Genomic DNA, 20,768 nt, shown 5'->3' with positions numbered 1-20,768 from the left:
TCCCGAGCAGGGTTCCACTTCTTGAATCCGCTCAAAAGAGGAAAATTCATCACAAGACGACTTCGAACCCTAAGCCAGAAATATGAGGCAGGTAGTTAGTTCACCGCATTTATACTGCGGGGTATCTTGAGCTACTATCATTTTATAGGCGCCCTGTGATCTGGCAGCCGTGATGCTGTAGTGAAGACCAACCGGGAAAAAGAAAAATATTATTCGGATGGCTGGTCATGCAATGCCCGTGCCCATATATGGCCCATAGACTGTCTCCCAACGGCCTCGAACGTGTGCCACGTCAGAATGTTAGATATGACTCTTATCCTGACTCTTGACCTGTACGCCTATATGTACCTCTTGTACTCCGTATACCTGTCTTCAAAGTGAATAGACTTTGCTGTTCCTGCAGTCGCCTTTCCATGGTTCTGTTGGGTTTTCCATTCGACAGGTCAACTTTTCTACTCAACAGGACTTTCTTACGCTTCTTAAGGATCGGGTTGCCCCTCCTAAGAATATCTCCAACTAAGCATTGAGTTCATTAGTACTATCGATATATACTGTCGCATTGTCTTTATTGGAGTCTTTCTCAACTCGATTCCGTCCGTGTGAAAGTGGATCTGGTAAGTTTAGTCGAGTTTAATTTGGCGCGGCAGCAGGCTCAGCAGCAAGCAATTGATCCTGGATTCTGCGGAAGCTGTCTTTCATGCTCTAGTCCACCATGCCGTATATGTACTAATTTCTGAACGAACACAGTTTAGTGAAGGGTGGAGTCTAGTTTAATTGGAACGCCGCCGACCCTCTTGTGAACCGCCCATTCTGTTGCTTCCTTTTCCCCCTTTTGCTCCAAGGCTTTAAACTTAGCCTTGCGTCTTTGCCTGTGCCCTTGCGACAAGATCGACCGTCCGCGATCATTAGGTATTATTACAATACGTCTAACCCCAACCCAAGTTGGAAGGTTTCCGAACCGTGCGGTCCCATAACCTGGTTCTGTGCCGCTCACTGTTGAGCGCCTAAGGCAAGGAAGACTAATAGCACCGGCCTGGACTTGGAAACCACGACCTTGAACTCGACCTTTCACTTTCTTCCATTCTAGGCTGATCTTTGCGCCCTGTCTTTTCTTTCTCTTCTTCCTGTGTTCCTAGCTGTGCTTTGCGGGCTGAGTCACTCGTTAACTTCAATTCTTGAACTTTGTCGACTTTTCTCTCGCCTTTTTTACGTTTCTTTTCTTTCGAACTCGGTTTCTTTCGCTCCTCTTCGCAGCTTGACGCGCTTATTGTGGTTCCCGACCAGTGGTCGACGCTCTTCAAGTCTTTCCCCCCAGAACAGTTTCTGTTGTCTGGAATTGAGAATACATAGTCTCCAAAAAGCAGCAACATGAGAGAGTCTGCCGACTAAATTATTGGCCCGAACCGAATATCCGATTTGCTATCTGACTTGAGTGTCATTCGTCCGTCTACGCTTCTCTTCGATATAACCACTAGCAACTACTGAGGTCACCGAACTTTTGAACGTCACTTTCATAGTCGCAGGCCGGCATGGCAACCTGCATATCTCTCAAGGGCTCGACGCAATGTCCCGCCTGGAATGGCTCATCAATATCAACCAGCTCTAGTCTCTACACTGACTTGTACGTCTTGTTGGAACCTTGATTCTACAAGATCATAGGATATTTTACTGACATTCCGTTAGCCCATTCATGCAGAACGTTACAAGCATAAAACAATTTGACCAAGAGTTGAGTGATTACGTCAAAGGATCTTACGTTACCCAAAAGTAGGCATTCGCTACCCATGATTACTACTACGTACCTCCCCTAATCAGTTCTGCCAACCAGATATGCCGACTACTTGGGCTGCCAAGGGGCTAATCTTACAGATACTGATGATTTTTATGCCCGCTATACCACTAGCAGCATATGCAGTGGGCTCGTTCAAAGTTCAAAAACGGATTGTGATCTATCGGATAATGAATCCAGGCCTCTCTGTGCTGATACCTGTGTTAGTGCCTCCTACTTGACCGGCAAGGATTTCTCTAATCATCTAGGATAGGCATTGATGGCTACAAGCGAAGCAACTATCTTGCTCAATCCTGATCTTTGCCCCAAAAGAGCCGGTAATTATATGAGCCAAGTCCGCTCTGACTTTACCGTGTGTGCTCTTCCCGCCGACTCATTAACCGTGACCTGCATCTCGGGAGCTGACAATGAGTCCGACGAATGTGGATATGGATCGAATCTGGTCGGATTGTGCGGATTTTGTGGGGCAAGCTCACCCAACTCCACTGATTCCTGCTGCATAAATTCGAACGCTGCGACTCGATGTAAAGATGTGACCATTCCTACGTCAACGACAATCCCACCGATTTTCACTTCGACATCTAGTCCGACTGCAGGATCTTCATCTGGCCATCTCTCCGGAGGCCAAATCGCAGGAGCTGTGATTGGGGCCATAGCTGGAGTTGCTCTTTTAGCGGCACTAGCTGCACTGGCGTTGATATGCTGGAGACGAAAGCGAAGGGCTCGAAATGACAATGTTTTGAACCAGCCAAACCCCCAGAGGAAGGGCTTCTCGCCAATGCAACCTACCCCCGGCCAGCAAGGCTTCGCACCGATTCCAGGGGGGCGAGTAGCTAGGATGTCTGCCCTGCGTGAGGCCCCAAGCTATTCACCTGGACGCTCTCGTAACTCCGCTGCCCTTTTCGGTGTTGGAAAACATAGCGAATCCTCTGATTCAGATTACTACGGCGCCAGCCCCGGGGCTATGTCTAAGAAGATACCCCCAACCGCAGGGAAGCGTACTGCCTCACTATCTAGCAATTCGGCCCTGGCTGGTGCGGGTAGTGACGGGTCACCTCGCTCTGGCATAGGTGGTCAGTACTCATCACCCGATGGGATGGCCAGTGGCCAGTCGGAGCAATTATCTTCATTCCATGATTACTACTCCCAAGATGACATTCGCCCAGGAGACAAGGTTGCCGTCCTTTGGGCATATCAGCCACGAGCGGGCGATGAATTCGCTCTGGACCGAGGTGAGATGTTGAAGATAGTTGGAATTTGGGATGATGGTTGGGCGACAGGCATTCGGGTCCCGGAAAGTGCGGAGGATTATGATGCTAGACATAGAGAACAGCGTGACAGCGGCGTATCAAATGGCTCACACAGACCGATTGCTTCTCCTTCCCCAAATGGGGAAATCAAAGCATTCCCCTTGGTTTGTGTGTGCCTCCCCCAGCACTGGAGAAAGATCATCGATGGAGGACAGGCAGATGATACTCTATGATAACCAGCAAGCAGTCCCTCATCCATGAGCCAAAAAGTACGAGGGTTTGAACTTCTAATGCCGGTTTATGCTCTTACGATAGCGCCTTTGCTATTTTCCGTCTACAACATTCGCCGCGGCTGTTTGTTGGATGTCGTGCCTTCATGGGGGTTAGCACCAGGAGGCACCGTCCACGCTACCATCACGTCATACATTTCAAGGTCTTGATTTCTTCACTTTTCTTCTGCTCGGTTGCGGGCTAATGCATCGGGATGCTTCCGCAACGATTCGATATGTTTCTTGTCCATTCGTTCATATACCCCTTTACGACAATGTTATTTACTCTTCCGTTCTTAGACTACTGTTTCACCAATCTCTTTCTACTCGGCTGCCCTCTGTCACAGCGCAAGGTGCAGTGTGCTAACTCTGCTCGGTTCAAATTGTGAACTATCATCGTCGGCATTAGAGCTGGTCATGCTCAGCGCCGAGGAGGGCAGTGGGGTGCTTGTCATAATTGGGGTTTTACAGTACATACTATTTGATGTATGTTTTTATATATACTGGATTCTAGAGTATGACTAAAAATTAATTTCTCTCCGTTTGTTTGGAGCTGGCTATCACTTTCACTCTCCTGGGCTAGCGCCGAAAATATACTAAGCACATCGTGACTGATTTGGAGCGTATCACCGAGCCTCATGAACACAAATATGGGTAGGTTGTGCTCCGTATTTCTTGCGAGCATGTTTGCGATCCCGCATAATATCCTGCATGATTGAAGGATCCAATCATATTGGAGTAGGGTCTTCGGTACGAAGTCGGTTATTTGGACTGAAGTCCCATGGTTGATCTGATCTATACGGGACTTAGTCACCCAGTTCCAGAAAAACAAAATCCAGTGTTGGAGGTGAGAATAAAAATAGTTGTGCCCAGTGTCTTCTCCGTACTCCTGTGAGGTCCCTACAATCCGTTAAAATAAGTTCCCCACACTAGCAACGGCAATACGTGTCCAGGAATAGGCAGCTCCTTACGGTACCTATTGATACTAGTCGGAGACGCAGGTGACGGACGAACCTGCAGCAGGCTGTAATGATGAGTACAGTACTAGTTTGTATGCTTCATACTCCAACCACTCACTCGTCTTCACTACCGGGACATTCAGGGGGGAAATGAACTTATGACGAAAACACGGCCTAGTGGTGCGACGGCTATATCACGTGACAATAATCCCCCCCCACCGGCGGCGCAACACCGCAAAGCACAACAACTAAATGCCCCTCTATCTCCATCCCCCATTATTATTCCTCTCCCACCCCCTCACCTAATTCATATCTCCGCTAGCTTCTTTCACCCGCAAATTTCCGTGGGAATCTATTGAGAATAAGCTCCCTCTTATCTGGTCAGTAAATAAAACTGAATGGGCTTCCTGGCTGCAACAGGCATAGTTCTTCCTTGACGGGGAATTCCCGCCAAAATCAGGGGAAACCAGCTACTGACATCGCGTGCCGGCGTAGGTTATCAACTTCGGAGTTTCTTCATTTCCATATCCACATAGCAATCATGTCGGTACGTATTCCAAGTAACGTCTTAATGGACTGGGCTCATACTGACCTGATATTCTTTTGCGTCCCGTAGCTCGCATCTGGGTATGTCCACGCTTATATTTTACACCGGGCTACGAAGATCAGATTGATGCCGGACTCCTGACCCGACACTAACGACATTTGTTACTTAGAGTTTCCATCACCGATGAATGCATCAACACGTTCAACGACTTGCGCATGAAAAAGGGCGACAAGCTTAAGTTCATCATCTTCAAGATCGCCGACAATAAGAAGGAGGTTGTCGTTGATGAAGCCTCCACCGATCAGGACTATGATAACTTTCGCAAGAAGCTTGAAGATGCCAAGGACAGCAACGGCAAGCCTGCCCCCCGTTACGCAGTCTACGATGTCGAATACGAACTTGGTGGCAATGAAGGCAAGAGGTATGGTGTTGCCGAAGTCGTCCTCAGTTGATTGGCAGCTTACGAACCTTTTTGCTGTGTAGGAGCAAGATAGTCTTCATTTCCTGGGTGCCTGATGGTGCCCCAACTCTCGTAAGTTCCTTTACGCTCCATCTTCCTCATACTAGCTGTTGCTGACGGTCCATGCGACAGTGGTCTATGATCTATGCTAGCACTCGGGAGAATCTGAAGAACGCACTGAACATCTCCAACTCCATCCACGCCGACGACAAGTCCGAAATTGAATGGAAGACTATTCTGAACGAAGCCAGCGGCGGTAAGGCTGGTAAATAAGTAACGGTACCGGCTGGGCCCGGGCCAGGTGAGCTTGTGTGTGCTGGTTATTACACTGCGCCGTTCTGTTCCAGTTCGCGAAGTGTCTCGCAACGAACCAATTCAATGACATTCTCCTGCACAAATTTTAGTTCAATATGAGATCGTTACGACTTGTCTGCTTCCATAGTGATCGTATCCCTGTTTTATTGCGATCGTGGAACTCTCCGTGACCGAGCGTTTGGGAGGGGTTTTTGTTATCAGCGTTTACACCTGTACAGAATATTGCTACCTGGTAGGGGCATGGTTTCATAGGATCAGTGTAGAGTAGAATGCACGACTTAACCGTTAGAATAAATCTCATGTCGGTCCTTGTGTAGGCCTATAGTCGTGCTATGATCCCGGGATGGCCCGTCAGATGAGCAGTATTGGTTCACTGTACCTAGGCATGATAAGTAATGTAAAGGGAAAACCAAAAAATTTGTCGGTGTGGAAGATTCGAAATATTGACCGTTGGGGCTTGCCAAGCTTCATTGATCGATCAACAAGCCGACCAAAATTCAAACATACCTCTACAATGGTATTTGATGTTGGATAGGGACGGAAGTATCAGGTGTTTTGGGTGAAGGAAGCAGAGGTCGGGACAGGTTGGGACGTGGACCAATGAGGGCGCAGGCAAAACGGACTAACCTAACCGGCCGGATACTCGACTTTCCACCTCAAACCACAGTCGAACGACGTCTTCGTTTCCCATCGCGAAGTCTCGATCACCTCCTCCACTTCCATCCCACCTTAATTCATCCTCAATCCCGAGGCATTACATCTCTCGTTCACGGAGAGTGTATTTGATTTCTAATTGGTCTTTTTTTGTCGCGCGCACGACCTCCCACACAATGTTCCTTCAGTCCGTCTCTCGGGCTGCTGCTCGCAGCTCGGCCATGCCCACCACTGCCATTCGTTCCTATCGCACCGTCTCGGGCCCAATGGCTTGCCTGAATGCCCGCCCTCAGCCTGTGAAGAAGTCTATCGCTCCCCAGCAGACCCGCGCCTCATCCGAGCACGCCATCTCGAATCCCACACTCGCCGGTATCGAGAAGCGCTGGGAGGCCATGCCCCCTCAGGAGCAGGCCGATCTGTGGATGCAGCTCAGGGACCGTATGAAGGTTGACTGGCACCAGATGACCCTTCAGGAGAAGAAGGCCGGTATGCTTTTCCTATCTACATAATCCCCGCTACTCCCGATCGATCAAAATTTTGCTGATGGGCATCACCCCTCGCATTTTAGCTTACTGGATTGCCTTTGGTCCTCATGGCCCTCGCGCGCAGGCCCCTAAGGGTGAGGGTCTTAGAATTGCCGTTAAGGTCGCCCAGCTTACTGCTGTCTCCGTCGCCCTGTTCTACGTCATTCACTTGTTCGCTAAGCCCCAGCCTAAGACCATGTCCAAGGAGTGGCAGGAGGCTTCCAACGAGTATGCCAAGGTACGTCGAGCTTGCTCTTTTAATTGAGGCTGCCACTGGGCAGTGTCTCTTGGAATTCAATAGATCAGACACTGACTACTTGTCATAACAGGCCGAGAAGATCAACCCTATCTACGGTATCAGTGCCGAGGGTTACGAGGGCAAGGGCTTCGTCCAGAGCCCTCCTGCTGAGAAGTCATAGATTGTGGACCAGTGATGCGGGAGGAACAGGTATAGCAATTGGACAAGCTGGATAGGATCTGCTGTGGGTTCAACTGGTACCCATGGTCGTCGTCCTTCCGTTTTCTGATAACGCCGGTTCTGTGCCTATCATCGTGTGCACTTCCCTTCGCCTCTGTCTTATTTGTTTTGCCCAATGTCAGCCCAAAAGACTTGTATCTCGTACTGTGCCATAATCAATGTATCTCCTTTGTAGCCATAGAGTCTGTTGCACTGCTGCGACTGGCAACTAACCCCTAAAGACTATAATATGTAGATTACTACATAGCGATAATCATTTCCCTTAGTAATAACAACGTTCTTTTGTTCTGAAGAGGTTTGGTATCAGCCCTGTCGATTTTGATGTTTACGTCGGAAATGTACGACGGGGTCGGAAAAGTGCTGATACATAGTAACGCTTGCGAACTTGACTATCGTGCGCTATTACACCTCTTTGGTTATAACCTTTCGTATGCTTATTTCTTGGCATAACACCTGGCATTGTTGACCTTCAGAAAAAAAAAAAGAATATACTTGTCACTGTGAGTCTGTAGACCAGAATTGACTACCTAGATACCTTGGTGATTCTGATGGAGAATCACGGGAACACGTCAGATTTTTTTCCTAAGTTGGCGTTCGTCCGAAATAGGAGCTTGGATCTTCTACGGTGTACCCGGACGGCGGTAATAGGAAAACCAAAATATTACATCGAATGTCGGGTCTATTCCTGTTACGACATGTTTATTTCTTCACCGTATTGATTTGAGCCGCATACACTCGATTTAGTCCGGAATGCTTTCGACTAGTCACGGTTCTACTGGATAGTGTGCTGGACAAATGGCATTTTTGATGGGGTTCAATGCTCCCTTGTATCCGATGGTTGCCAAGAAGCTCCTCATTTTGTGTGTAAATTTCCATGACAACCGCCGGTCTTCTCCATCCAGTGTCGGACGAGGAGGCGACGAGTAAGAAAATTATCTATCAGATGAGAACGTAGCAGTTATGTATACGGTTGAAAAGGTGGAAAAGGGAATTACACTGCCTAGCAACCATGAAGCTGATGCAGCTTTGTCCATGTTTTCTGCGCGTTGCTCGGTACATCACGGGATCGTCGGCAAAACCGCCCCGGAAAGGCTAAGACCGGACACAGTCGCCCGTGTCCACCTCAACCTCAACCTCTTCCCTTCCCTTCCCTCTTTCTTCCCTCTCCCCATCTTCTCGTCCCTTTGACCTCATTTATCCCCGTTTCGCTCTTAAACACCATCATAATGTTCAAGAGGTGTGTTGCTCCACCCACTCTGACCTCGTCGCCATATGACCCTTTTTTTCCCGCTTGCTAACAGCTGTTTTTTCCTTCTACAGCGGTCTTGCCCGGACCTTCGGGAGGGCTGCTTTTGCCCGGCCTACCCCGGTCGCCCGTCGCGTTCCCTCCAAGATCAATGCCTTCCCTTCCCTTGCCAGGTTGGCCAGCACTGAGGCCGGCGCTACCGGCAAGGTTCACCAGGTCATTGGTGCCGTCGTTGACGGTATGTTTCCGGCTCCCGACGAAAACCCTGTTACCCGGCTACGCGAAAATCTTTTCCTGGCCGCAATTCCATCATCAAATCATCAACAACGACTCCATCTGTGGCTCAAAACACGATATCTGACTCTCGATTACAGTGAAGTTCGAGGGTGAGAAGCTCCCTGCCATTCTCAACGCCATTGAGACCGAGAACAATGGCCAGAAGCTCGTCCTTGAGGTTTCTGTAGGTACCCCCAGAGCTTGAATGACATCAAGTCGATATAGCTAACCAAAAACAGCAACACTTGGGTGAGAACGTCGTCCGTACTATTGCTATGGAGGGTAAGTTACCCCCTTCTATTGTTTGAGTAGCACCATGGCCATGTCATGGGTGCTCACCCTGGCTTCACCGCTCCCATATACGTGGCTAGGGTCACCCGAATTTTGGGTTGACATATCTCCCAGGTACCGAGGGTTTGACTCGTGGTGCCGCTGCTCGCGACACTGGTGCTCCCATCACCATCCCTGTCGGTCCTGGCACCCTTGGCCGTATCCTCAACGTCACTGGTGACCCCGTCGACGAGCGTGGTCCCGTCAAGGCCACCAAGTACGCCCCTATCCACGCCGAGGCTCCCGAGTTCGTTGAGCAGTCCACTGAGGGTGAGATTCTTGTCACTGGTATCAAGGTCGTCGACCTGCTTGCCCCCTACGCCCGTGGTGGTAAGATTGGTCTCTTCGGTGGTGCCGGTGTCGGTAAGACCGTGTTCATTCAGGAGTTGATTGTATGTTCACCTGCAACATAAGACTTCCCATTCTCCACTCTTTTCTAACTCTTCACAGAACAACATTGCCAAGGCTCACGGTGGTTACTCTGTCTTCACTGGTGTCGGTGAGCGTACCCGTGAGGGTAACGATCTGTACCACGAAATGCAGGAGACTGGTGTCATTCAGCTCGAGGGTGAATCTAAGGTCGCCCTTGTCTTCGGTCAGATGAACGAGCCCCCAGGTGCCCGTGCACGTGTCGCCCTTACCGGTCTGACCATCGCCGAGTACTTCCGTGACGAGGAAGGTCAGGATGTGCTGCTCTTCATTGACAACATTTTCCGTTTCACCCAGGCCGGTTCTGAGGTGTCTGCCCTTCTTGGTCGTATCCCCTCCGCTGTCGGTTACCAGCCCACTCTGGCCGTCGACATGGGTGGTATGCAGGAGCGTATTACCACCACCACCAAGGGTTCCATTACCTCCGTCCAGGCCGTCTACGTCCCTGCTGACGATTTGACTGACCCTGCCCCCGCCACCACCTTCGCTCACTTGGACGCCACCACTGTCTTGTCCCGTGGTATCTCCGAGTTGGGTATCTATCCTGCTGTCGACCCTCTTGACTCCAAGTCTCGTATGCTCGACCCCCGTATTGTCGGTCAGGACCACTACGACACCGCCACCCGTGTCCAGCAGATGCTCCAGGAGTACAAGTCCCTCCAGGATATCATTGCCATTCTGGGTATGGACGAACTTTCTGAGGCTGATAAGCTCACTGTCGAGCGTGCCCGTAAGCTTCAGCGTTTCCTGAGCCAGCCTTTCACCGTCGCCCAGGTCTTCACTGGTATCGAGGGTAAGCTGGTCGACCTCAAGGACACCATCCGCTCCTTCAAGGCCATCATCAACGGAGAGGCTGATGACCTTCCCGAGGGTAAGTTTCCCCTAACTAATACCTATCTTCGAGCTCTATGCTAACGGTGTCTCAGCTGCTTTCTACATGGTTGGTGACCTCGAGTCCGCCCGTGCCAAGGGTGAGAAGCTCCTGGCCGAGCTCGAGAACAAGGCCTAAATGTAATATTGTTTTTAAGCGCCCTTTTCTTTTTTGTTAGACATGGACTTCCTTTCTTCAGTTTTCCGTTTTCTGTCGATACGTGTACAGTACTCGAATTAAGAAAAGGGAGTTGAACGAAAGGCTTATCCTCCCTGTTCAGAAGAAAAAGGAAGGGAGCACTATTACACCTACCTTAAAGTCCGGATGAACAGTCCGGACTTGTGTTACACTACGTGCTCATGTAAGTAAGTTAAAACGACCACATTCAGCCTGATACCCTCGGGGCTGGGACAATTGTATTGATTTCTTTTGTTGGACCAACTTTCTTTCTCTTTTCTGTCGTAAGCAATGTAGCTCAATAATGTTGTAGTCTCGTTCTTACATTTGTAATTTATTATCACACGACTGTCTTGCATTGCACTGTCATCCATTGATATTCGCCTTCATCTCTGCGTAGAAGACACCTGCAGATGAACAGTCCCTTAAGTCTACAATTAGTCTCCCCTTCTTATGACTACGTATCCCTCCCTGGCTGTATTTCTCGATCTTTAAGCAACACCGCTCCAGATAGGATAGTCGACATCTACTTTGGATCAATACTGATCATGGTGTTATATATATTGCTACTTGATATATAAAACCTAATATGTATAAACAAACCAATAGATTTTATATGGCAATACTGAGTACCTTCCCCTTTTGTACATATCTATCCTAGCATTACTATATGGACTAAACCCACGCAAATCTTCATTAGCAAGACTAGATTCGACAACCAGATTTCCTCACTACCATCATTGCTTCTTTCTATATTCCATGGAGTTTTCTTGGCGAGGGAATGCTAAACAGTCTCCCTATTTTCTCTAGAGAGTTAGTGAAACGTACTCCCGAATGTTGATGTATAAAAATGCACTCAGAATTTCAGATTCAATGAAACATGGCGCTGGAATAATGTTGACGTCGACTTTGTTGGAGATGGGGCTTCCTTCCCCTTTAGCAAGGGTTGTTCATCTTTGTACTTGAGTGCTCTTTTTATTTATGTATATGGACTTTGTGGTCCTATGTCTGGCTTGTGGATCGATCATTGGTTTTTGGAGATTGGTATTGTGGATTCCTTCTGAGGTTGTTGTCGCTTTTTAGTCTTTGTTATGGGGGATGGTTGTGCTGAGTGATTACTGTGATTTGTAGGTTTTGCGTAGAGTGGTATGATATAGTAATCTGCTTGGGAGATTGGCAGGATGTTGTTTTATTGTTCATTTGGTTATAAATGACTTCAGACTTTTGGTGTTGCATGCTGGTTTACTGGTATGTCGCTTTGAGATGTTCTAGGGCGTGGCCTTGAGGCTTTGGCTTGATGGTTGAGTAGGCCATTGTTGGTGGGATCTTATATAGATAACGACTAGGTTGTTTGACTTGCCATAGATCAATGCTCGCTGCTTTGTGAGTAAACTAGATATTAGACTTAAGAGATAATATTGAATGGGAAGGTGAGAGTGAAGCTTGTGGAACTGGAAGGTCTAGTATGTGAGATGGTGATCCCAGGGTTATAGCTCAGTTGTCTCTAGATAATTTATGTAACTGGGCGAAGACTGATGCCTTGAAGGGGAATCTATAATGAGTGAGGTCTAAAAATAAACAGATAAATTGTAGTAAAGAATTATAAAGCTGAGAACAAGATAAAAACACTTGATGTGGATTATAGCTTGGCGTCGAGGGTGTGTTTGCAGAATGACACGAGGTATCTACAGCGTTTCCTCTAAGGCCAGGACCTGTTATGAGTTAGCATGCGTGGCGCTTTCTTACTTTTTGGGGACTCTAGTGTCAGGTATAGGGTAAATCTTACTAGTGCGGTCCTGGTAGGGATGTAGACTTGGAGGAAGTTGCTCCGGCCATTCCACGATAAATCGGTGGTAAAAAACCGTGTCTCCTTAAGATTGCGGTTCAGACCACCGAATGCTGGGTCATCGGTGTCGAGGACGATACGGTACGTGCCTGATTGCTCGACCCCAACACGGTAGTCGGTGAAGCTATTGGTTGGGTGGAAGTTGAAAATCCAGAGAAGACCAGCCCGCTCAAAGACGAGGACCTTGTCGGTTTCGTTCTTTAGGCTGACATATGCCTGTGGCGAATGGAGCCATCCGTATTTTTCTTCTGTCAATTGCATCGCACGGTCGAAATCATTGAGGAATTTATACCGCAGAAGATGGTCTTCGGTCAGATTTAGCTGACGTCGTGCATACCAGAAGGAGTTATTGTTTCCATCTCGGGGGAAGTCAAGCCATTCCGGGTGTCCGAACTCGTTGCCTTCGAAGTTGAGGTAGCCTTCACCTCCGAGACCATGTGTGACTAATCGGATCAACTTATGCAAGGCCATGCCTCGTTCGATGATGGGTGTGAATTCTGTTAGCACGGACATGTGTGTGTACATTTCTTTGTCGCATAGCCACATCATGAGGGTTTTATCGCCAACAAGCCTTATAATGGAGTTAGCACAGGATAACGTGATAGCATATGCAGTGATTTTGTGAACTTACGCTTGATCGTGGCTTTCTGCGTAGGCAATCGTCTTCTCGCCATGGCGTCTGTTCGTCAGCGTGAAGGATAGGTTTCCTATGTCCCACTCGTCGTCCTTCTTCTCTTTCAAGAGCTTGATATACATGTCTGGGACGGCCATGGCGAGGCGGTAGTCAAAGCCAACTCCGCCCAGGGAGTGTGGTAGACAGAGTGCCGGCATCCCAGAGACGTCTTCCGCTACTGTGATACAATTGGGATAGAGGTTATGGAGCATTTCGTTAGCAAGAGTTAGATACATCACACCTTCTTCATCGACAGAAGAACCGAAGTACTCATGGTACCCCCCAGAAAAGCCTCTGTATGTTCCGATTAGACGAATAACAACACCGAAAAGGTGGCTACTTACGTTCCAATCCCATGATGGGTGTAAAGCATGCTTGTGACACCATCGAAGCGGAAACCATCAAAGCCATACTCTTCCATCCAAAAGCGTAAGTTGCTCAAAAGGAAGCGCAGAACCTCATGATGGCCGTAGTTAAATAGGCGACTGTCCCACAACTCATGTCGACCCTTCCCACCGCCGTGGAAGTATAGGTGGTCTGTACCGTCGAACATGTTCAATCCATCAAGCACGTTCTTCGACGCATGGCTGTGGACGACATCGAGGAGCACCACTAGTCCCATGCTGTGGGCTTTATCGACGAGCTCCTTCAGGTCTTCAGGCGTACCATAGCGGCTGCTCGCTGCGAAGAAGTTATTGACTTGGTATCCGAAGCTGGCGTAGTAAGCGTGCTCCATGATGGCCATTAGTTGAATTGCATTGTACCCCAGATATTTAATCCGAGGGAGCATGTTGGAAGTGAACTCTTTGTAAGTTGCGACTTTAGTTTCTGGTGATGAAATTCCCACATGTGCCTCATAGATCCGTAGACTTTCAGGCCTCTTAGGGCGGGAATACTGAAACTTATATTGTTTTTCGGTTGGAGGATTCCAGAAGACCGCCTCATATGTAGGTGACACACTGAGGTCTTGCACCACACGCTTGATCCACGCTGGGATCCGATAGATTCGCTCTCCACTGGGGATGACCATGGATATCTGGACAACCGTAAGTGCTATGGAACGAATGGACGACCATGAGCCTGAACAATGGGAATGATACCTTGATTTTGCTATCGTGGGGAATAGCTGGAGCGCCGTTAACTGCTGGCACCGTAACCTCCCAGACGCCAAAGCCATTCTTTGTCATTGGGTGGGCCGTCACATCCCAATTGTCTGCTAGTTTCAGTATTGCTTTCTCAGGTAGCTTCCTCCATGCAGTTAGACGTACTGAATTCTCCGACCAATTGTGCTTGCACAGCATTTGGAGCCCATTCTCTGTATATAATGTCACCATTGGATTGAACGTTGAGGCCAAACCTCTCGTAACCCTAAAAGTGGACGAAGTTATAATTAGCAGGGACGCACTTCAGAGTCAAATGGGGCCCTTCTAGAATCAAGGGGGGCAAAAGAGCAGATGGCTCTCACCTTGCTGAACGTTTCAAGACCTCCTTCTGTCTCATTGATGGCCTTCACCCAGCCTTCGATGAAACTAAACCTCTGCTTCAAAGCATCACGAAAAGGCTCCAGCCAAGGGTCCAGCTGTATGACACCTGAATATAATTAGCGTAAGGTGGAATTGCATAATGTGTCGTTGGTGGTGACCAACCTGTACCATCCGGCGGGGAGCTATCCACAGCTTGGGAGGTACCCATTCCGGCAGCTGGCAGGAACTGATAAGGCTCAATCAGGTACAAAACCTTGTTACCGAGGACCGACGACGCAAAACGAGATAATTTGAAACTAACACTACCACCGGTAATTGCAAGCAGAAAAAGTAGGCAATGGTTGGGGAGAATACAGAAGAGCAGAGGAGAAGGAAACCTGGTTTCCTGCTGCGGGGGTTGCTTGCGGAGAGGCCAAAGCTCCCCGTGCCCCCCATGTGACGTGACATCACCCTACCCTTGTCTTTGTTTGCTTATCGTTTTGTTTCTCGTACATTTTGCAATACTAGTCACTTCCCTTCAATTGTTTTGTCGATTATAAGCAACGTCTTACTCGACTATGATATACGTGGGGATTATCGTATCCTCCAATCTATCCCCAAGATCGCAAGTAATCAATCTATTAAGTACTCATGACAAGATAAGACGTTGATAACCCACTTCATCTTAAGAAATATATTATCTAATTAAAACAAATCGAGGATCAAATACTTCAACATGCATGCGCCATGCCTAGTGATGGCCATGGCGTTGATGATGACGATGGCCAGCACGAGGAGGGCCTGTGGGTACGGACCTGCCATTTCCGAACGGACAACCACCAACTTCACCGGCAGATTGTCCGGGAGATTGTTGCGAAGGCTGCTCCACCGCAGGAGCTGGTGTGCTAGTGGATGTCTGCTGCTCAGCAGGGGTGGAGGTCGCCGCAGCAACCGTTGTTGGCTTAGAGGGCGCCACAACCGCCCGGACCTTCGCTGTCGAGCCTTTGTTGGCCATCAAAGCGCTATACGGAGTCGCTCCAGGGTAGAAGGAGGTGGGGATGGTCGGGATCGGAATGGAGGCTGTAATACCGAAGTCCGTCTTGAGATCGGCAGCCATTGTTGCCGCCGAATAGCCAGATGGGGCGCTTGAGACTGTGGTCGTGGTCGCTTCATAAGCAACGTGGTTAGAGCCGGATTTGAGACAAAACCCAGTGCCGTAAGCATTACGGCAAGAGTACCATTGCCGCTGCCTGGAACTGTCCTCGGTCCACATGGCGAAATCCTCAATGGTGATATCGTAGCAAGGGGCGCCGTCTGGGCAAACAATCTTGATAGGTCCTCTTGAAGCACCATTCTCCTCGGTGCCCTTCCAATTTCTGAGAGTGATGTTGCTCAGTTCGACACCATTTCCTCCCTGGGAGCTCATGCTGGCCCAGTAGCTGTCAATATCGAACGAATAGGCATTTCCGTGGCCTGGCAAAAGCAGGGTGCAGGTTAGCATTTTGTCCAGGAATTCCATTAACAGTCTTATAAGGATGACTGTGCTTACCGATGAAGTTCTCAAACAGCAGATTAGTCGCAGAGCCACTACCACCATTGCTCTTAATGAACATCATGTTGTTCGAGTTCCAGGTATAGATGTTCCGGTACGTGATATCACTGATATCGGTATCCTTTCCAAGAGAGCCCATACCGCATCCACCGCTCCAGTTGCAGTAGATATTCTCAACCAAAATGTTCTTTGAAGGGCTCTGCAGATGCGTGTTAGAAAGTCATTGAGAGAACGGTGGGCTGTATGTTAAACATACCTTGACTGTGACACACTCATCCTTGTTTGTTACCTCGATCTATTAACATGTTAGCTACTGAGTAACGCGAGGCTCAAATATTGGTAGTTTACTACTCACGTCATGAATCCAAACGTTCGTTGACCAAACATCAACACCATCCAAGCCACCATGGTTGCCACCACGGATTGCCATGTTATATACTTCGCCGTTGGTGCAAGTATCCAGGGAAAAGTGGAAAGCAGGGGCATCGACAAGGATGAAATCATGAACCGAGAAATCCGTAACATCATAGAGTCGCAAAAGGCGAGGCCCACTCCATTTGTTATCTTTGTGGTACTCATAACCCAAGCCCTGCATGGCACCCGACGATGTGCTACTGAAGAGCTCGAAATCGCTGGAATGTTCAATAAAGATCATGTTTCCACCGTCTGTGCCGGTACGGTAGATGGTTCCATCAATCTGCAGTGCCCATGCCTTGCCACCACTCAATTTAGCCCAGGTTGACAGTGCATAATCTCCCGACGGCACATAAACCAAACCTCCAGATTTGCAGTCGGCGAACGCAGATGCCAGAGGGGGCCCGAGATCAGTGGTCTTATCAGCTTTAGCTCCGTAATCGAGGACATTGCAAGTCTTGGTGGCGGCTTTAGTCGAGGCCGATGTTAATGGTCCTACAGATCCAGACAGGCTGGCTAACGCAAGGGTAGGTACCAGGCTCACGAGGGAAAATAACGATAATGTATTGATCCGCATTTTGCTGAGCGGGATTTGGAGAAAAGAAAGTGAGCGTGAGGATAGAGCAAGAAGGGTTGTACCGCAGGAGCGAGAAGAGCTCTTAAGTAGAGCTGGACCCTGGATCTCAGTCTGAAACAATTTCCCTAAGACATGGAGTCAGCATCTAGTAGCCCTAGTTTCAAACAACCGCTGGCTACCATCTATGCACTCCCAGGGCTGAGCGATAATCTGTCAATTCGGCCTAGACTTCTAGAACCAGACATCGGGTTGAATCAAATAGATTATTTGGCGCGCCAGGAGTCAAAATGTATATTAATCTCTAATAAGAGAACCATGGCGTGCTTCGGACTGTTGAACCAAGCACTAGCAACCGTACCGTGTTTCGCATCATATACCGGCCGTCGTCCCGGATCTGCAATTTGGCTCAACAAGATGTCCACAGAGCTCGATAGCTCTGTTCAACCCGTAACGCACAAAACTTCATCCTTCATGGAACTTTTGGTGCTTCGATGGGTTGGGGCGGAATGGCCTTCCAAGAAGTGGACCCGAACGAAAGATGAAACGCTCTAAAAAGTGCCGTTTCCGGAGAATAGCCGACACCGACAAGAAGAGCCCTATACAGCAAAACTAGGAGATAAGCAACTCCCACTGAAGTTAAAGGGGCGAGACTAAATGAAAGTTTGGAGTAAAATTAATTACTCTCTGACTAGGGTAGATCTAGTCAAGGGTCGCTGAGATCAGCTACGAACATGATCAGTTGACCTTCTATGCCTAGTCCGAGTTACATTCACACGAAGTGTTTGAAAGCTCCACGCACTCATTTCAATATCTACCCAGGTCCGGGTTCGGCTCCGTGCGATGTTTTAAGAACGTCGAGTTACCTGTTGCTGTTTCTCCTCGGGCTACGGTATAGAGATATCGCGCTCTAGCTAAGACCATGTCTAAAATGAGACCGTTCGAAAAGGGGCAGAAAAGTGGTATGCATCTGAATTAAATTTGTATTCTCTGAAAACCTCCAATATGTGCAATGAAACAGACGTCTATCTGGACTCAATCATACAGCAAATCGATAACAAACATTTGATATCCTCGCGCTAGTCATTGTCGGCATGCCGACAGTACAGGGTCCCCAAGAAACTTGGCCCAGTATGGCACCGTGAACACATTCGGTCTGACTGGACACTTTATTGAACCATTTACAGGTTGGCGCCAAGAGTAGCGACAATACTGCCAACGGAAGTGCCCAGAGCAGGCAGACTGAGTCCAGTGAGAAGGCCTGCAACATCAGGGGAGAGCTTGATGAGAAGGAAAGAGCCATCCTGGGCGGTGACAACGAGGAGGTCCTTGACGGGCTCGCCGAGGTCCTCAAGGAGGTCACCAAGGTTACCGGAGGTCTTGATGATCTGACCAACGGGGGTACCGACTCCGGGAAGGCCGAGGTCGGCGAGGAGAGAGGCGACAGAGGGGCTGAGCTGGATGAGGAGACGCTTGGAATCGGCACCGGTGACCTCGAGGACATCCTGCACCTTGGGGGCAACGTCCTGAACGAGCTGGCCATCGGCGGAGCGCTTCAGGTTCTCACCAAGGGTGGCGACAATGCTGCCAACAGGAATACCGACACCAGGGAGACTGACACCAGAAAGAAGGCCGGCGACCTCAGTAGACAGCTTGATCAAGAGAACGTCACCGTCCTCGCTGACGACGGTTAGGAGGCCGTCAACGCGTGGGCCAAGGTCCTCGACCAAGTCGCCGACCGAGGCAGCGGTCTTGACAACTTCACCGACAGGGACGCCAACACTGGGAAGGTGGAGGCCGGAGAGGAGACCAGCAACACTGGGGCTAAGCTCAATGAGGAGCTTTTTCGCGTTAGGGCCGGTGACGGTGAGAACCTGGTTCACACCATGGCCAGCGTCCTGAACAATGTGACCACTGGCGCCCGAAGAGGGAACTGGGGATGTTGCAGGAATAGCATTGGTGGTGGAGGTGGCCTCCTTGAGGATGCTGACATCAGAGAGACCGCCAGCAGGGGCAGCCATGGCCGAAGAGGCCAGAGCAGCGATGACAGTGATAAGGGAGGCCTTCATTATGATGAGATTTGTGAAAGAAAATTAAAATGAATGGCAGGGTATATTGATACAGGGTATAACCGTTAATGAATGACAGAAGTTGGAGAGTGAGAGAACGAATGAGTGTTGCGCTGCTGATCGAGAAAGAAAGACAAGAGAGCTGGGGCTGTTAAAGCCTTATATACTACAGCTACTCGGGGTCATCCCTTTATTACCATCATTTCCAGCAAGCAGCTGGGCAGCTTGTCTAGCCAGCTGGCGGGTCAACCCTTTGACTAGTAACTCGTGTTATTGCTCAGGAGAGTAAAGCTTGATCACAAGCTTGATGGAGACGAAAGGACTACCAGGCTGTGGGTACTGCATACGAAACAGGATACAGGTTCTCCAATGTACCTTCGTGCCTTTACACCCCGTGCTGCTCTGTACACCACCATCATCGCTATTCTACGTACGGAGTATACTAACTACGAAAGTATGCGTCTCAGTGATCTATGTGCAGTTCCTACAATGAAGTTCGAGCCACTCCTACAGTTCCAACAATGCCAGATTTCGAGAAGAGGCCCAAAGTTACAATCGCTAATTCTCTTTATAGACGTTAGATAGGCTGATACTGCAATAAGAGCGCAATCATTGCTTGTTCGGGGAGCGCCGGATCCGCTGATCTACACGGAATAGACTTTAAGACATCATGGCTTCCACGTCTTCCACACATACTCGCTAGTTACCTGTTAGCAACTACGGTGATCTGCATCTTAATCTTACCAGGTACCAGGCACCAGGCACCCTTTCAATCACATGGGCTTTTAGAAGTCTAATGGTGCGCTGACTTGCTGTCTAATATTGGTGGGAGAAGCTGAAGAACACAAGCTTGTCCGCCGCGACACAGTGTATCTGGGGTCTAATTGCAGTAGATTCGGAGCCGACTTTCCTCTATCAAGGATATGTATGGCGTAAAAGGCCAAGAAGATAAAAGACAAATCTTGCACGTTGTACATGACCATCGGGATAGCCGGTTTGCCCAGACCTATGGAGCCTAACCCTGACGATCTTCAATGGAGTCAAGGTAGTCAAGTCGATTTGTCGTTCAGCCTTACTCTAGGAGTACGGAAGTGCCGGATAAGCTATTGAAGCTTACATTTTCAGTTTTCTGTATATGCACCGGCTCTTAGATCGCGAGTGATCTATTGATTCACAAACTATTATACTTTGCACCAGTCGATTAGGGGTTCGGCTGATGAACGAGATCTTGAACTTGGCGGGATGGTAGTTCAAGCCATCGCATAACCTGCGCTCTACCACAGTACCCCTGGTCCCTCGCAGTGGATATGACATCTAGGGCCCTATAGGAAACACTCCACTTCTCTTGAATGGTAATTAAACCCATAGTCACACCCTAGGGCCGTCAAGAAGAATAATCAGAATGAGTTAACGATGCCGCGCGCTCCACTCCGAGGGCTTCCGGACACGAGGGACTGAGAATGATCTTGCATACGAAGATCCTGCTGACAAGCTTTTTCTTTTTCTTTTGATTTCCAGACTCGTGCTTCATGCAAAGGATTCTAATTCTCAGCATATAAATTCTTCAACAACTTAGCAGAAGAATAAGCAAGAAAAGGGGTAC

At 48.9% G+C, this 20,768-nt stretch overlaps 7 protein-coding genes across 7 annotated transcripts; 4 read left to right on the top strand and 3 right to left on the bottom strand.

The window, feature by feature from the left end:
• Window positions 1–1,529: 1,529 nt before the first annotated feature.
• AO090010000479 (SH3 domain protein) lies at window positions 1,530–3,272 on the top strand (the record flags this gene model as incomplete). The annotated part of the gene is made up of 4 exons (XM_001827411.1): window positions 1,530–1,621; window positions 1,684–1,767; window positions 1,829–1,991; window positions 2,043–3,272. 4 exons carry the CDS (start codon window positions 1,530–1,532, stop codon window positions 3,270–3,272), a joined length of 1,569 nt encoding a protein of 522 aa, XP_001827463.1.
• A 24-nt stretch (window positions 3,273–3,296) lies between these two features.
• Window positions 3,297–5,547, top strand: AO090010000480 (actin-binding ADF family protein; the record flags this gene model as incomplete). The annotated part of the gene is made up of 4 exons (XM_023233633.1): window positions 3,297–3,316; window positions 4,984–5,235; window positions 5,298–5,346; window positions 5,407–5,547. 4 exons carry the CDS (start codon window positions 3,297–3,299, stop codon window positions 5,545–5,547), a joined length of 462 nt encoding a protein of 153 aa, XP_023094197.1.
• An 872-nt stretch (window positions 5,548–6,419) lies between these two features.
• Window positions 6,420–7,186, top strand: AO090010000481 (cytochrome c oxidase subunit IV family protein; the record flags this gene model as incomplete). Its single annotated transcript, XM_001827413.3, has 3 exons — window positions 6,420–6,729; window positions 6,812–7,005; window positions 7,097–7,186. The coding sequence occupies 3 exons, from the start codon at window positions 6,420–6,422 to the stop codon at window positions 7,184–7,186; spliced, it is 594 nt and encodes a 197-aa protein (XP_001827465.1).
• A 1,285-nt stretch (window positions 7,187–8,471) lies between these two features.
• AO090010000482 (F1F0 ATP synthase subunit beta) lies at window positions 8,472–10,535 on the top strand (the record flags this gene model as incomplete). The annotated part of the gene is made up of 7 exons (XM_001827414.3): window positions 8,472–8,482; window positions 8,566–8,729; window positions 8,866–8,951; window positions 9,007–9,049; window positions 9,173–9,489; window positions 9,548–10,397; window positions 10,453–10,535. The coding sequence occupies 7 exons, from the start codon at window positions 8,472–8,474 to the stop codon at window positions 10,533–10,535; spliced, it is 1,554 nt and encodes a 517-aa protein (XP_001827466.1).
• Window positions 10,536–12,259: 1,724 nt separating this feature from the next.
• Window positions 12,260–14,785, bottom strand: AO090010000483 (1,4-alpha-glucan branching enzyme GLC3; the record flags this gene model as incomplete). Its single annotated transcript, XM_001827415.3, has 8 exons — window positions 12,260–12,286; window positions 12,361–12,991; window positions 13,052–13,387; window positions 13,438–14,129; window positions 14,194–14,306; window positions 14,362–14,461; window positions 14,559–14,683; window positions 14,740–14,785. 8 exons carry the CDS (start codon window positions 14,783–14,785, stop codon window positions 12,260–12,262), a joined length of 2,070 nt encoding a protein of 689 aa, XP_001827467.1.
• Window positions 14,786–15,307: 522 nt separating this feature from the next.
• On the bottom strand, window positions 15,308–17,099 carry rhgB (putative extracellular rhamnogalacturonase; the record flags this gene model as incomplete). Its single annotated transcript, XM_001827416.1, has 4 exons — window positions 15,308–16,029; window positions 16,106–16,307; window positions 16,365–16,403; window positions 16,464–17,099. 4 exons carry the CDS (start codon window positions 17,097–17,099, stop codon window positions 15,308–15,310), a joined length of 1,599 nt encoding a protein of 532 aa, XP_001827468.1.
• A 1,178-nt stretch (window positions 17,100–18,277) lies between these two features.
• Window positions 18,278–19,165, bottom strand: AO090010000485 (uncharacterized protein; the record flags this gene model as incomplete). The annotated part of the gene is made up of 1 exon (XM_001827417.1): window positions 18,278–19,165. One exon carries the CDS (start codon window positions 19,163–19,165, stop codon window positions 18,278–18,280), a length of 888 nt encoding a protein of 295 aa, XP_001827469.1.
• Between the last annotated feature and the right edge of the window lie 1,603 nt (window positions 19,166–20,768).

The sequence above is a fragment of the Aspergillus oryzae genome, chromosome 8 (genome assembly GCF_000184455.2).
Source record: "Aspergillus oryzae RIB40 DNA, chromosome 8".
Classification (NCBI taxonomy): Eukaryota; Fungi; Ascomycota; class Eurotiomycetes; order Eurotiales; family Aspergillaceae; genus Aspergillus; species Aspergillus oryzae.
This window is presented reverse-complemented; position numbering and strand designations above follow the sequence as displayed.